Here is a 16,063-nt window from a genome sequence, read left to right as displayed (position 1 = left end):
GCAGAGCCGGGGGCGGAGTCGGTGGGACAGTCCGCGGGGCGCCCGGCTGGTCATCGAGCGACCGTCCGACGTGGCGTCGGGTCTGCCGGGGGCGCCACGTGTGCCTGGGGGGCAGGAACGGAGTGAGTGCTGCTCGGCCGTGGGGAGCCGCGGAGGCAGGTAGAGCTCCCGAGTGCCGCAGCCAGGCCGCAGGGCGCGCACCCCCCCCCCCCCCCCAAGCAGGGCCGCCCGCGGCGAGGCGCTCCCGCCACACTGGTCCCCGCAGAGGTGTGGATGCGGGCAGGTCCGATGGGCGCTGCGGGTGCGCACACGCAGCTGGTTCCAGGCGGAGCCCTGCTTCCTGGCTCAGAGCGGAGGGCGCGTTTCCCGGCGGAGTGTGTCCGCTCGGCTGCTCTGCGCGCCCTGGCGGGGCGTGAGCGCGCTGCCTTGCCCTGGGCTTCAGTGCTGGTTAATGTTAGCGATCCAGCCATTTTCTAGATTCACTGAGAATAAAGCCGGTCTCTCTTTTTGGTCCCAAACCGAACTTCGTTAGAGTCGTTTCTCCTTTCAGGGGTGGTGGTACGAGGCTTACCAGGGGCTCAGTCGCGTGGTGAGTGATGGGACTGTCTAACCACCATGCTGTACGCCTGAAACATGGTACAGGTGGGGCAAAAGTAGGTTTACAGTTGTACGTGAATCACAGTTTATTCCTGTGCGATTATCAATTGTTTACTTTACATGCAAGCAACGTAAACCTACTTTTGCCCCACCCTGTATTGAAGGTAACTGGGGGAAACATTCATGTTGGCAAATGATGTTGCATTGAAGAAGTTGTTTGTGTTCTGGTATGCCAGGCACACTCTAAGGAAGTATGAAATAATCATACCGTTAATAAAATAGAAGATAAAAATCATTCTTTTAAAAAGTTAGGGTTTTGTGTGTGTAATACATTTGTTACACAATTTACGACCTTTAATTGCTTTAACTGGTCATCTTAAATGGTCTCACATGCTTATCAGGAGACTTCACTCCATTTTATCTCTCGGTGAATTGGCAGCATAAATGCAGAGGTGGGCGTGTAGGGTAGGCACGCTGAATCGGATTTTGTCTTTCACGTTGCAGTTCCCTTCTGACTCAGGCTGTGGCTTGTTGAGCAGTTTAGCATCTGAGGCTTAATTCATGTACCTGTTGTCCTTGCTGTCCTCTTGATGAGGCTTCCAACCCAGAATTTTTGGTTGCAGGGAGTTTCTAGAAGTTGCTTCTAAACGCTTTGAGTCCAGAGGTATGCATATTATCCGGAAGATGTCTGGTCAACCTGGTCTAATTAGCATGTTACCCTTTTGTTAGTATAGATTAGCCAACATTTTTTTGTTTCCTTCATTGCACTTAATTTGTTCCCACGACTGGAGCTACTCAATGCATTTTGTTACAGAAATGAACAGCTTTGGTTTCCGTTCGGGCACATTACAGCATGCTTTCAATTCCAGGGCACGTGGTGCTTTTTCCCGTTTCAGTTGTTTCCATCCTTCAGGTTCCAATTTACCTTAACCCTCTTCTAGCTTTCTTCCAGCCTGTAAACACTCTGCCCTTTGGGAATTGGGAATTGGGGGTTCTTAACACAGTGTAGTCAATGACTCTTAGGCTAAATTGTAATCTGTGTAAGGGCAGGGCATGGCTTGTATCTTTATTTTGTATCCCTCTCAGTGCTGGCCATTTAATGGGTACTTAGTAAGCAATTGGAGAGGAAGGGGGAGATTTGTTACTTTGTTAAATTCAAGAAAAAGGTGACAAGTACAACCAACCCCCTTAGTGCAGCATGGCCCCATTTGTAGTGTCATCACTTGGGTTCAAACCCCAGCTTCTCTGTTTATTAGCTACTAGAGGCCCGGTGCACAAAATTTGTGCACGGGTGAGGGCGGGGGAGTGTGTCCCTCAGCCCAGCCTGCATCCTCTCCAATCTGGGACCCCTCGAGGGATGTCCGACTGCCTAAACGGATCGGGCCTAAACGGGCAGTCGGACATCCCTCTCACAATCCAGGACTGCTGGCTCCCAACTGCTCGCCTGCCTGCCTGATTGCCCCTAACCGCTTCTGCCTGCCAGCCTGATCACTCCTAACCACTCCCCTGCCAGCCTGATTGATGCCTAACTACCCTCCCCTGCAGGCCTGGTCACCCCTAACTGCCCTCCCCTGCAGGCATGGTCCCCCCCCCCCAACTGCTCTCCCCTGCAGGCCTGGGTCCCCTCAACTGCCCTTCCCTGCAGACCTGGTCGCCCCCAACTTCCCTCCTCTGCCGGCCTGGTCACCCCTAACTGCCCTCCCCTGCTGGCCTGATTGCCCACAACTGCCCTCCCTTGCAGACCTGGTCCATCCCCTGCTGGCCATCTTGTGTCCACATGGGGACAGCCATCTTGTGTGTTGGAGTGATGGTCAGTTTGCATATTACTCTTTTATTAGATAGGATAGAGGCCTGACGCACGGGTGGGGGCCAGCTGGTTTGCCCTGAAGGGTGTCCTGGATCAGGGTGGGGGTTCCCTTGGGGCGTGGGGCGGCCTGGGTGAGGGGCCTGTGGTGGTTTGCAGGCCGGCCATAACTCCCCCCCCCCCCCGCCCCCGGCAACCCAAGCAGAGGCCCTGGTATCTGGGATTTATTTATCTTCTATAATTGAAACTTTGTAGCCTCGAGTGGAGGCCTGGGCTGGCCAGGGTGTGCGGAAAGCTTGGCTTCTTCCATCGCCGGGGGCAACCCAAGCCTCCTGTTCGATCTGTGGCTGCAGCCATCTTGGTTGGGTTAATTTGCATACGCATGCCTGATTGGCTTGTGGGTGTGGCGGAGTGATGGTTAATTTGCATATTACTCTTTTATTAGATAGGGTAACTGCTTTAGGCAAATTATTATTTAAAAAAATGTTTTTATTGATTTCAGAGAGGAAGGGAGAGGGAGAGAAAGATAGAAACATCAATGATGAGCCCTAGCCAGTTTGGCTAAGTGGATAGAGTGTTGGTCCTCGGACCAAAGTGTCCTGGGTTCGATTCCAGTCAAGGGCATGTACCTCGTTTGCAGGCTCAATCCCCAGCCCTGGTAGTGGGCATAGAGGAGGCAACCAATCAATGTGTCTCTGTCACATGGATGTTTCTCTCTGTGTATCTCTCCCCTGCCCACTCTCTAAAAATCAATGGAAAAATATCCTTGGGTCAGGATTAACAAACAAAACAAAACAAAAAACATCAGTGATGAGAGAGAATCATTCATTGGCTGTCTCTTGCACGTCCCTCACTGGGGAAGGAGTCCACAGCCAGGCATGTGCCCTGACCAGGAATTGAACAAGACTTGCTCAACCACTGAGCAACACCGGCCAGGCAAATTATTTCACATATCTGTGCCTTAGTTTTCTCACCTGTAAAATTAGGATTTTGACAAGAGCATAGCAACAGTATATCTCATAGGGTTGACGGGAGGATTTATTGAGCGTAGACTGGTGAAACTTCTAGAAAAGTATCTGGCTTATAGTAAATGCCATTAGTGGAAGTAATTGTTATAATTAGATATTTCTGACCATTTAAAAAATGCCTCTTTCCCCCCCAAATTTAGGAGGATATGGCAAAAAAAGTGGTCGTAGTAAAAAATGGAGGGAGATGCTGAAGCTACCCCCTGTTAGCCAGTGCATCGAGCTTAGACATTCCATTGGTGAGTAAATGGAGCTGCTGTGTCTGGAGGTACTTCTGGCATTGTATCATCCGTTAGGTGTTATTTCTTGAGTTCCTTTCTTGTTTCAAAAATGATATGGTACATTCTTCTTATAGTTCATGGTTCTTCCAGGGGAAAAGCCTGTAGGTTTTCTAATCGGAGTTATAAAGTATATGGCTGTAGAAGGGACACTGTTAACTGTTTCTCAGTCTCTTTCCACACACAGTTCTCTCTGCATGTGGACAAGAATGACTGAGGATAACTTCAGGAGAGGATCAGGCAGATAGAAGGTGACTGTCCCTTACGGGAACCCTGCAGCTGTGAGGAGTGAGAGTTAGCTACCAGTCCTGATGTGCGCACAGGAAGTCAGATGTGGAGCCCTGTCTACAGGGCAGGCATCGTCGTATTTTTTAAAAGATGCGTTTTTCAGTTCAAAGGGTACATGCATTCAAAAATTTGATGTTGCCAAGTTACTCTCCAAAGAGGTTGTATCCCTTTACTTTCATGCCAACAATATGTTACAAGGTTTCTTTGCCTGTGACCTTGTTAACATATTAAAATAATGATATTTATTTCAATATTTTTAATAAAGATAAACTATAATTTGAAAATGGTTTCTTGTTTTATTTATGGATGGGGTTGAGCATTTTCATGAACTTTTAAAAATTTTTTGCTTTTTCTAACTCATTTGTAAAAGCTCTTTATGTATGAAAGGAACTTATCTTTAGATATTCAAATGTGAATATATTTTATATTTCTGCTTTTTTGGTATACAGTACATTTTTCCATACAGAGGTTTTAATTTTTTATGTAGACAAATATATCAATCTTTTTAGTTTTTTTTTTTTTAAAATATATTTCTTTATTGATTTCAGAGAGGAAGGAAGAGGGAGAGAGAGATAGAAACATCAATGATGAGAGAGAATCATTGATTGGCTGCCTCCTGCACGCCCCCCACTGGGGATCGAGCCCACAACCCGGGCATGTGCCCTTGGCCGGAATCGAACCCGGGACTCCTCAGTCCGCAGGCCGATGCTCTATCCACTGAGCCAAACCGGCGAGGGCTCTTTTTAGTTTTTGTACTTAGTCTTGTGCTTAGGGAAGACACCAAAGGTTAATTTAAAAAAAAAATAAATCCATCTTTTCTTTAGTATTATTACAGTTCCTTTTTAAGAAAGTTTAGATATTTTAACTATCAAGAATAATTTCAGCCCTAGCTGCTTTGGCTCAGTGGATAGAGCATCAGCCTGTGGACTGAAGGGTCCCAGGTTCGATTCCGGTCAAGGGCATATGCCCGGGTTGCGGGTTCGATCTCAGGAGGGGGTGTGCAGGAGGCAGCCAAGCAATAATTCTATCTCATCATTGATGTTTCTATTTCTTCCTCTCTGAAATAAATAAAAATATATTTTTTTAAATTAAAATAATTTCAGACAGTATAAAGAAGGTAGTTCCCCCCCAAGACCTATCCAGTTGTTTCAGCCTCATTATGTGTTTACAATGGCAGTTTTATTGAGATATGATTAACATGCCATACAGTTTACCTCCTTAAAGTGTACAGTTCAGTGGTTTTTACTATAGTCATGGAGTTGTGCAGCCATTACCACAGTCAAGCTTACCTTTTCATCACCTCAAAAAGAAGCCCTGTACCCATGGGGGCCACACCCCATTCCCTCCCCCTCCTTCAGTCCTAGGCAGCCACTAATCTGCTCTCTGGATTTGCCTTTTCTGGGCACTTCATGTAAATGGAAACCATATACTACGTGGTCTTTTATGACTGGTTTCTTTCACTTAACACATTTTCAAGGCCATTCATGCTATAGCATGAATCAGTACTTAATCCACTTTTGTTGGCAAATAATAGTCTGTTGTGAGGATATATTGCATTTTATTTACCTATTCATCAGTTAATAGACATTGGATTGTTTTTATTTTTATGTCTACTTATACACTGAGTGGCCAGATTATTATGATCTCTGAACGCATAATAATCTGGCCACTCAGTGTATATCCTATAGAATAAAAGGCTAATATACAAATTGTCCCCTCAACCAAGAGTTTGACCAGCAGGCAGGCCGGCCAACTGCCCATGTCCCCTCCCCCTGGCTAGGCTGACTAGACCCCACCCATGCACGAATTCATGCACCGGCCTCTAATATGTACACACACACACACACACACACACACACTGAGTGGCCAGATTATTATGCGTTCAGAGATCATAATAATCTGGCCACTCAGTGTGTAAAAGGCTAATATGCAAAGTGTCCCCTCAGGAGTTTTACTGGGAGTTCGATCACTCACTATGACGTGTGCTGACCACCAGGGGGTGGCGTGGAAAACGGCGGGCGACCAGTGGCAATGGCGGGGTGCTGAGGTAGTGAGGGAAGGGGGAGGCGGGGAACCTGATCGACCCTGATCACTGGCCAGGCCTGGGGACCCCACTCATGTACGAATTTCGTGCACCAGGCCTCTGGTTATGAATAATATTGCTACAAACATTTATGTACAAGTTTTTATTGTGGTGAGAAGCACATAAAGATCGCCATTTTAACCATTTTAAAGTAAAATCCCGTGGCATTCATGTGCACAGCACAGGGGAGTCTGGATTTGGTCACTCGTCTGTTGGTCGACGTGGGGGACGTTTCATGCCTTTGGGCCGTTGTGAGAAAGCTGCTAGGAACGTGGGTGGCTGTGCTGTGGAAACGTTTGTCTGGGTCCCGCTCGCTCGGTCTTGTGTGTGTGCACCCAGAATTGGAATTGCTGGATAGAGGGAGTTCTGAGTTTGACTTGAGGAAGCCAAACTGTTATCCAAAGTGCTGCCCCCTTCCCATCCCTCCAGCAGTGCACGGGGTTCCGATTTCTTTGCATCCTTGCCGGCACTTTCTTTTTCCTTTTTGTTTGCACTGCAGCCGGCCTCCTGCGTGTGAAGTGGCATCTCACTGTGTTTTGCTTTGTATTTCCCAAGACTAACGATGTCGAGCATCTTTTCATGTGCTTATTGGCCATTTATATATTTCCTTGGAGAAATGTCTGTTAAAATTCTTTGCCCCTTTTTAGTCCTGGCCATTGTTGCTCAGTGGTTGGAGCATTGGCCTGAGCACGGAAGCGTTGTGGCTTCGGCTCTCGGTCAAGGGCACTGGCTCGGTGCGCGTCCACGCCCCGTCCCGCCTCCCCTTTGGGGTGTATGCGGAAGGCAGTGGATGGACGTGTTTCTCTCACATGGATGCTTTTCTCTCTCTCTGTCCTCCCTCCCTTCCACTCGGAGACATCAAACCGTGGGTAAGGATTCAACAACGACTTCCTCGCCCATAGTGGAATGGGGTTGTCTTTTCGTTGCTGAGACGTGAGTGCTCCATGCATTAGGTCCCCGATTCCACATGCTTCCTCCCGCCCGTGCTGTTCCCATTTTCCTGACGCTGCCCTTTGGGGACGCCGCCTGACCCAAAGCCGTGGAGACCACCCTCGCTCTCCCCATTGGGTGCTGGATCCAGTGCCGTTCGTCTGTGGAGGGGGAGAGGGACCCAGGGTCGTTCTCCCACTGGATATCCACTTGTTCAGCACGCTCATGGGAGTGACTGCTCTTTCACCTCCGACTTGGCACCTTCGTGAAACCAGCTGTGTTTCACTTTTCGGGGAACTGCCTGCCTGCCCCCCAAAGCAGCCGCGGCACTTTCCCTTCCCGGCCCTTGCTGGCCACAGGAGCGGCGGCGTGTGCAGGCCGCTGAGGCTTTGTGTCTTAGAGTTAGAAAGTAGACGTCAGGGTGTTAGCGAGGAATGATGCGATCAGAGTCACGTCTCTCAGGCTTCAGAGTGAAGAATGAGATTGAGAGGTCAGGAGTGGGCACAGGGAGGCCATATGGGGGACCCACCATGGTGCGGGCAGGAGATGGCAGCTTGGTGTGGGGGTGGTGAGGACATGAACGATGAGAATATTCAGGAAGCGGAGTCCAGTTGTGTTCTGTGTGGAAGGAGGGAGGGGAACTGAGGTGACTGCCAGGTCTGGTCCATGCAGAGCGGGGCTCGCAGCGGGAGGAGCCCGTGGGACGGAAGGTGCACTTGCAGGGCTCAGACCAGTCTGGGCTGCAGATGGGACTCGGGCGATAGCTGTAGGGGGCACCCAGGAGTCACCAGACTGGCAGTGGGTACGTCTCCCTGGAGACCGCCTGCCACCACCCCACCCGGTTACCTCTGGCCCTGCCTGCAGCCCTCTCCCGCCCTGGGAGCCCAGCCAGCCCCTCCCTCTGCCCGCTCCCAGGCTGGGGTGCCACTCCACTCCTGCTCTCCCCCCTCCCTCCGCTCCGCTCCTGCTCTCCCCCCTCCCTCCGCTCTGCTCTCCCCCCTTCCTCCGCTCCTACTCTCCTCTCCTCCCTCCTCTCCGCTCCTGCTCTCCTCTCCTCCCTCCGCTCCTGCTCTCCCCCCTCCCTCCCTCCGCTCCTGCTCTCCTCTCCCCCCTCCCTCCTGCCTCTTGGCCCCGCCAGGTGCAGAGCTGCCCATTTGCTCCTCGCTGCCCCCTCGGTGGCGGCAGGTCCCTGGTGGGGGGGTGGAGAGAAGCTCCCTGTGGGCTCAGGCTGACTGGAAACCTGGCCCTGCTTTACAAACACATTGTAGGCTTCATTTGCCTCGACACTTGCTTCCCTCCATGTCCGCCTTTCAGCCTCTGAACTGCTTGTTGGGTCGGTCACTCACCTTCTGCGCATGTTGGGCCACAGATTATTCTGAGAATTCAAGTCGGTGCACTAGCACGGAGCTGTGAGTGTGCGGGTCTCGCACCTGGAAGCGGGTAAGTGTGGTTGGAGCATGAACGGCGTCCGTCCGCACCTCCCGCACCTCCCGCACCTCCCGCACCTCCCCCGGGCGGGTCACTGCCTCTTTTCTCGTTTCCTCGCTTCCCTCCGGGCTCTGCCCCCTGCGTCTGCCTTTTTCCTCCTTCCTCTGGCTCCTCCAGTCATTCATTTTATGCTGGCGAAGGGAAGGTGAATGTTTTGGGGGAGGCCCCGCCCCCTTTTGTCTTCTCATTTGATGGTATGGAATCGAGTGAGATTTTCAGTTCTTCAGTGTGTGCTCACGGCTGCGTTTGTTCGCTCCCTCTCGGCCAGCGTGGCTTCCCGCCTTGGCTGCGGCGCTGTGCTTCCTGCAGGGCGTCCTCCCTCTCTCTCTCTCTCTCTCTCTCTCTCTCTCTCTCTCTCTCTCTTGGGTTCTGGCTGGTGGGTGTGCCCGTGGGTTCCAGCAGCCGCACACCGAATCCTGGGCTGGGCCAACATTTTAGTTCCTCAGCGGGCTCTGCCTCTCCCTGCGGGTCCCAGGATCTCTCTGGGCAGACACCCACTTTCTGTCACGTGGCTTCAGCCATTCTGACCAGGGCTGGGAGGGGCTCCCGGCATAGAGGTTTGTGGGAGCCCCAGCTTATCTCTGGGGTCTCAGCTGATGTTCCTTTAACTCCAACCCCAGCAGCTCTCTCTTCCAGGTAACTTCATGTCTGACTCGTGAGGGCACCCTGTATTCTTCCCATGGGAGGGTCTCTGCCCTTGTGTTCACGTTCAGCACGTTCAGTAGGGACCGGGGAGAGAAGATAGGCCTACCTGTGCGCATCTGCAGCCTCACCTGGAGACCGGGGGCATTGCTAACCCTTCGGATTGGGAAGGAAAGTGTTAAAAACTGGCCACTGTGTGTGTGTGTTTAATCTGAGGGTATTTTTCCATGGATTTTTTAGAGAATGTGAAAGGGAGGGTAGGGGAGGAGAGAGAGAGAGAGAGAGGAGCATCAGTGTGAGAGAGACACATGGATTGGTTGCCTTTCACATACACCCTGACCCAGGGCAGGGATCAAGCCTGCAACCGAGGTACATGCCCTTGACCAGGACCCTTCAGTCCACTGGCTGACACTAACCACTGAGCAACAGGCTAGGGCTGTGGTTGGCAAACTGCGGCTCGCGAGCCACATGCGGCTCTTTGGCCCCTTGAGTGTGGCTCTTCCACAAAATACCACGGCCTGGGCGAGTCTATTTTGTGGAAGTGGCGTTAGAAGAAGTTTAAAAAATTTGGCTCTCAAAAGAAATTTCAATCGTTGTACTGTTGATATTTGGCTCTGTTGACTAATGAGTTTGCCGACCACTGGGCTAGGGCAAAAACTTCCATTTTTTAAGGAACATCACTTTTTGACCGCCTCGTGTCTTTTCTTAAAATGTAGTCAGTAAGCCCCTAGCTGGTTTGGCTCAGTGGATATAACATCGACTTGCAGACCCGAAAGGTCCCAAGTTCGATTCTGGTCAAGGGCACATACCTGGGTTGCAGGCTCCTCCCCGGCCTGGGCCCTGGTCGGGGCTCGTGCAGGAGGCAACCGATCGATGTGCTTCTCTCACATATTTCTCTGTCTTTCCCTTTCTCTTTCTCTCTAAAAATCAATGGGAAAATGTCCTCTGGTGAGGATTAAAATAATAAATCTGTAATAATAAAAGCATAATATGCTAATTAGACTGGACGTCCTTCTGGATGTCCTTCCGGACGATCTTCCAGATGAAGCAAGGGAAGCCCGGGTGCCTGCTGGCGGCCAGAGGGAAGCCCGGGTCCCGGGTGCTAGAGGGAAGCCGGTGCTGGCAGCGGGGGGAAGGAAGGCCTACTCTTGCACGAATTTTGTGCATCAGGCCTGTAGTAAGTAAGTAAGTAAGTAAATAAATAATAAAAAATATAGTTAGTAAGTATCCCTAAAAAAATGTAGCAAGACTTGACACCGTGGGTTGCAGAACTTTGACAACACCTTTGCTGGTGTTTGTGGGCCTGTGGTTGTGCCCGGGCCCCGAGTGTTCATCCCTGGCCTGTGCAGTGTGCACGCGCAGCGATGCGGAGCGGACGGCGGCGCTCCCTGCGTCACCCGGCATCCGCCCTGCAGCTGAGGAGTTCGTCGTGGCGTGCTGGCTTTCACGCCTTTCATTTCGTTGTTCAGCGTAGAGCCATTGCAGGAGGACTGCACATGGCCATGTTCATTTCAAGTTCAAAGTCACTGCTAACAGTTGTCAGGGCCAGCCTGACAGGTTGAACCGGGCTGAGGTAGGGAGGTGGGAATTAAGAAAAGAAAGAAAGGACAGCGGGATCGGGAGGACTACGAGTCAATCGAGGAACTGTAGCGTGTTTATTAACTGTTAATGCCTTTTATACACAAAACACTGAATAGGAGGTCTGTGAAGAGGAATGTACTCTTTGTTCCTCTTAATCTCTAAGGGAGAGATAGAGTAGGACAAATTCTCGGTACAGTAAATCAGGCAGATTCTCAGTAAATAGTTACAGACTTCTTGGCAAGCCATAAAGGGGTGGCTCTCATTCTACTGATGCCATCCAAACAAGTGTGGGAAAGCTGTGTGGGTCAGGGTCCCAGCCTTGCTAGTCCCTTCAGGTGCAAGGACCGTGTCAGCTTACACCCTGTCTCCAACAAACAGGCAGCCGATTTTCTCGCTGACGTTTAAATGAACCTGTTTGGAACATACTTGTTTATATCCCCCTTGACACTTGGACAAACATTAGTGCCTTGTTCTCCAAACAGTGTTAGTGTTTAGGGTAAGGTAAGGTGTACAACATGTGATTTCACTGAGGAGACAAGGAAGAACAGTCCCGAGAGCAGCTAAAATCATAAAGCATCAGCAACACCTGTAACTTGTGAGTGGCTAGAAAGGCAGCCAAATGGAAGAGAGCTTTTCGAAATCTAATTCAGCGCCGTCCTGCGGTGTATTTCTCTGCTTGTGATTGTCTCAGGCACCTCTCCCGCTTCCGTGGTCCCCTCGGGAACACTGCTCCCTGCGTGTTTCCTTTGGGGAGCAGGACGACCCAGCGGCTTCACTCACCTTAGTTGCCAATTCTTCCAGCGACCTTTGGCTCTGCTTAGGTATTTTAAATATTTGTCGTGATAGGCCAGTCTAAATTGGTAAGCAAAACAGTGATCTAAAAAATGCTGCAAATACTGTTTTTTACTCTTATTGTATCTGGTATGTAAGGTTCAGAAATAGTACTTTCTGAATGGTAACGATTCTACCCCCTTTCTTCACCCAGAAAAGGATTATAGCAGTCTCTGTGACAAGCAGCCAATAGGAAGACTGCTCTTCCGGCAATTCTGCGACACCCAGGACAGCCCGAAGCGGTGCATTGAGTTCCTGGATGCGGTGGTGAGCGGTTTACCTGTGTTGACCCAGCTGCTCTGCGCTCGGAGGAGATCTGAGTTAGTTGACGTGGGCAGTGAGGTGAGGGGGGTGGGGGTGGGGGGGCAGCGGCCTCCATGTCTCCCTCTCCTGTAGTGTAAAGCGGCCACTCGCGCAGGACTGCACCTCAGGGCTGGAGGGCACGTGTACTTAGCGAGTAACGTGGAAACTTGCTGCTTTGATCTGTGAGACGGTTGAACAGCTAATGAAGACCATGTGCTCAGGGGCAGCCCCTGCGAGGTAGCAGATGCCGTCTGCTCCCACACGCCGCAGCATCGGGAGGGAGCGCGAGCTGAGCGTGAGGGAGGCAGGGGGTGGAGTGCACTCCGCGTAATGTCTGATAGTCACTGCGTTTTCCTGAGAGGCAAAGAAATCCCGTGTTTCTGAATCTTTAGCTCTGGCAGATGTAGAAGTTTGAAACTGAAATTCAGAAGTAACTTAACCGTAGAAAATTGGTAGAATCTAGCAGAAAAGCTCTCTTACCAAACTTATGACCTTACCCTAAACACTAACCCTGTTTCTCTGTCCTAGGTGTATCAGCAAATACGTGTTGACTACGTATTGTACCTGGAGGACTATCTTATGTCATTGAGTGTCTGTTCATTTTTGTCTCTGACGTAGCTTTTAAGATATCCGTGTTTGTAATGTATTCTTCCAGAAAACATTTGAGGCTCTTGCCTATTTCGTTGTTTGCTCCCTACTCCCTGGGGCTCCCCCTTTCCTTCCTGGTACCGTTACTAGAAAAAGACGAGGCTGTAAAGGAGGCAATTATTTTTTCAAGGTAGAATTCTGATGCAGTGGGGCTGCCTACTCGGCTCCGGTAGAATGTGATATGTCTAACGTATCCTATATAATAAAAGGCTAATATGCAAATTGCCCCCCCTCGACCGGGAGTTTGACCCAGCCAGCCTCCCGCGTCCCCTCCCCCCGGCCCTCAGGACAGCCAGTTACCCAGCTTCGTGCACTGGGCCTCTAGTTGGGTTGTATTTGCCAAGCTGCTATGTTTTAGGAATTCAGAGACCTATGACATCTGTATCAGTCAGGGCTCAGTGAAAGGAACATGGCCATTAGGAGTTAGATATGAAGAGATTTCCTAAAAGGAATTGGCTTTCATGGTTGTGAGGTCTGGCTAGGAAAGTCTGCCATCTGTAAGGCAGGCTACCGGGAAGGGCGGAACTCCAGAAATGGGGTGAAGCCGCTGTGTTAGGCAGGAATTTCTTCCGGGAAGACCCCCTCTGCTTGTCTAAGACCTTCAGCGATTGCCACCGGCTGTCCAGGAGAGTCTCCCTTTGTGGAGCTAGCGATGCACTCCCCATGGCAGCAGCGGTGCGTTGTGTTTGGGTAACTGGCTGTCCTGAGGGCTCGCTCTCCGGGTCCTTGTATGTGTTCAGTAGATGGACTTCCTTTGGTCTTCTTCTCCTCACTTTCTCGTCAGCACTGTCCGGCTTGCAGGCTCCGGGGTCTCAGTTCTCCACTTGCAGAGCCCAGGGCTGCCTCGTGGCCCCTCGTGCTGTCCCCGTGGCTGTGGGCATTGTTGAGCGGCTTCTTCTAGAAATGCTCTTACCCCGGCCTTTGCTTCTCCTCTTTCCTTTTCCCATTTCTTCCTCCTTGCCTGTCCTTTATAGATGGTCAGCTGTTGATCAGGTTCTGCTCTTAATGCTTCCTCTGCCCTGGCCTGTGTGGCGTTGTCTGTTCTTGCAGCCTCTCCCCCGGCCCCTGTGGCGGGTGACCGAGTCCCTGGAACTGCACTCAGGTGTCCAGGCGCCTGCTGGGCACTTCTGTGAGCTGTTTGTTTGGGCACAGTTCAGGGCTGAAAGTATAAGACCGAGCATCGTGGAACGTGCTGCTCTGCTGTATCATTAACCCTCAGAGCTCTCAGGAGACCCTGGCACAGGGGGCTGCTCTCTGGTCGTGGGCTGCCAGTCAGTTCCGAAGCCGCCTGACGTCAGGGAGAAGTGTGGCTAACATTTCTTTCCCGTCGTCTCTGCACCCAGGCAGAATATGAAGTCGCCCTGGACGAGGACCGAAGAGAGCGTGGACAGTTAGTCTTAGACACGTTCTTCATCAATGAGGTGTGTTTCTTCTTTAGATATAAAGATTTGTAAGTAACTTACTTACGTAATTGGAGTGCAGAGTCATTTGCTTAATTGGATAAATATAACATGTATGTTAACATCTTTACTTTCTCATAAAGCTCCTCTCCCTGGCTCATCGCTGGCACCGTCTCACTGGTGTCCTCACGTGGGGCTCTCGGAGTTCCTCTGTAAGGGCCCTGACCCTACTCGCGAGGCTCCCTCCTCCCGATCTAAGCACCTCCCGAAGGCCTTACGTCTCAATAGTGTCACTTGGGGGGTAGGATCTCAACATATGAGTTTTGAGGGGACACATGCAGACCATAGCACTTGTATGTAGAAAATCCCAAGGTGTCCACACGTACAATAGGGAGAAAAAACTAATAATTGAGTTTGTCAAGGTTGCAGGACACTGGATCACCATACAAAATTCAATTGTATTTCTGTACACTAGCAATTAAAATCCAAAGTGAAATTAAGAAAGCAATTGCATCAAAAAGAAAAGTGGAGTAAATACAAAAAGTGCAAGACTTTTGTACTTAAAACGATCATTGAAAGAAATTAAAGAACTTAAGTAGACTTCCCATGTTCATGGATTAGAAGACTTGATATTTTTAAGATGACAGCACTCCCCCCCGTGATCTGTAGGTTCGTTATAACCCCCTTTCTGCAGAAGCTAGTAGCTGATCCGAGAAGCCGCGTGGGGCTGGCACAAGGACAGTCACCCCATCAGTGGGCGGGGACTGATGCAGGAGCCGGCACATCCCTTCGCAGGCAGCTGACTTACTGTGAAGACCCACCTCCCGCGTGGTTCAGGGTTCGGGATCTGGAGAAGGGGCTGCACGCAAAGGAAAGAGACGAGACAAGAAGTGATAATTTGGAAATATTGGGGCCGGGCGGAAAGCCCAGGGCAAGGGAAAGGACTTCCGCGGGTGCCCAGGCCTCGCCAGCCTTTTGTTCCGTCTTGGATGCACATCTCGCCCTTAGGCAGGAAACTGCGGTAACAGACAGGCCATCCTGAAGGTCAGTAAAGACTCGACAGGTTTACTCTGAGACTATTGGGTCAGGAAATTGCTTGAGCCCCCATTGTCTGGACTAAACAATCGGTGCATAGCTCTGGCCCTTGCCAGGGGCTCAAGGGTCACCAGCATCCCGGGATCCTGGTTGACACTTCTCCGATAGTGAAGACAATGGGGCTTCCCACAACTTACAACAGCCTGCGAGAACTCTGGGGAAAGAGTCACCATTCAGCAGGCCGCTGGGACAGCTGGACGTCCACATGCAAAAGAAGGGAGGTGGCCCGTACCTCACACCACATACAAAGCATAATGCCACCTGGACCGAGCACTTCAACATAGGAGTGAAAGCCATGGAGCTCCCAGAGGAAGTCTCTGAGGTGGACACGTTCGCTGTAAAACTTCCGGTGAGATCTTCACCACCTTGGTTTAGACTGGTTTCCTAGCACATTGAAAGGACAGCAACCTAAGCCCAACATGGCTCAGTGGTTAGAGCACAGGCCTGCACACTGGAGGGTTGTGGGTTCGATTCCTGGTCAAGAGCAGGTACCTGGGTTGCGGGTCCAATCCCTGCCCCCGATTGGAGTTGGTGTAGGAGCCAACCAATTGATGTGTCTCTGTCACATCGGTACTTCTTTCTCTTCCTTTCCCCCCTCCCTTCCCTTCTCTAAAATCAATGACAAAATTTCACCACTCCTTGGGTGAGGATAAAAATTTTTTAAATGAATAAGTAAATAAACTGGACTTGATCAAAATTAAAAACTTTGTGCTTCAAAGAGCACTATAAAGAAAGTGAACAGACAGCCTATGGAATGGGAGAAATTACCTGCAAAGCCAAGATCTGCTCAGGGTCTGCTATCCAGGATATAGAAAGAACTCTTAAATTCAACAATAAAGACAACCCAGTTTTAAAAAATAGTAATGTCGCCCTAACTGGTTTGGCTCAGTGGATAGAGTGTCGGCCTGTGGACTGAAGGGTCCCAGGTTCGATTCCGGTCAAGGGCATGTACCTTGGTTGCGGGCACATACCCCGTAGAGGGTGTGCAGGAGGCAGCTGATGGATGTTTCTCTCTCATCGATGTTTCTAACTCTCTATCCCTCTCCCTTCCTCTCTGTAAAAAATTAATA

The 16,063-nt window shown here is 50.5% G+C and overlaps 1 protein-coding gene across 2 annotated transcripts in view; it reads left to right on the top strand.

Annotated features, from left to right (window-relative positions):
- Positions 1 to 16,063, top strand: part of GRK4 (G protein-coupled receptor kinase 4) — a 41,594-nt gene that overhangs the window by 1,177 nt on the left and 24,354 nt on the right. The window contains exons 2-4 of one of the 2 annotated variants that reach the window (XM_028159693.2): positions 3,570 to 3,665; positions 11,702 to 11,814; positions 13,842 to 13,919. In XM_028159693.2, coding sequence (XP_028015494.2) covers positions 3,570 to 3,665; positions 11,702 to 11,814; positions 13,842 to 13,919 — 287 coding nt within the window. The remainder of the gene's footprint in view (positions 1 to 3,569; positions 3,666 to 11,701; positions 11,815 to 13,841; positions 13,920 to 16,063) is intronic. The other variant, XM_028159695.2, reaches the window with a different exon arrangement.

The sequence above is a fragment of the Eptesicus fuscus genome, chromosome 2, assembly GCF_027574615.1.
Source record: "Eptesicus fuscus isolate TK198812 chromosome 2, DD_ASM_mEF_20220401, whole genome shotgun sequence".
Taxonomy (NCBI): Eukaryota; Metazoa; Chordata; class Mammalia; order Chiroptera; family Vespertilionidae; genus Eptesicus; species Eptesicus fuscus.
The sequence above is the reverse complement of the archived record's forward strand: the minus strand, read 5'-3'. Positions and strand labels throughout refer to the sequence as shown.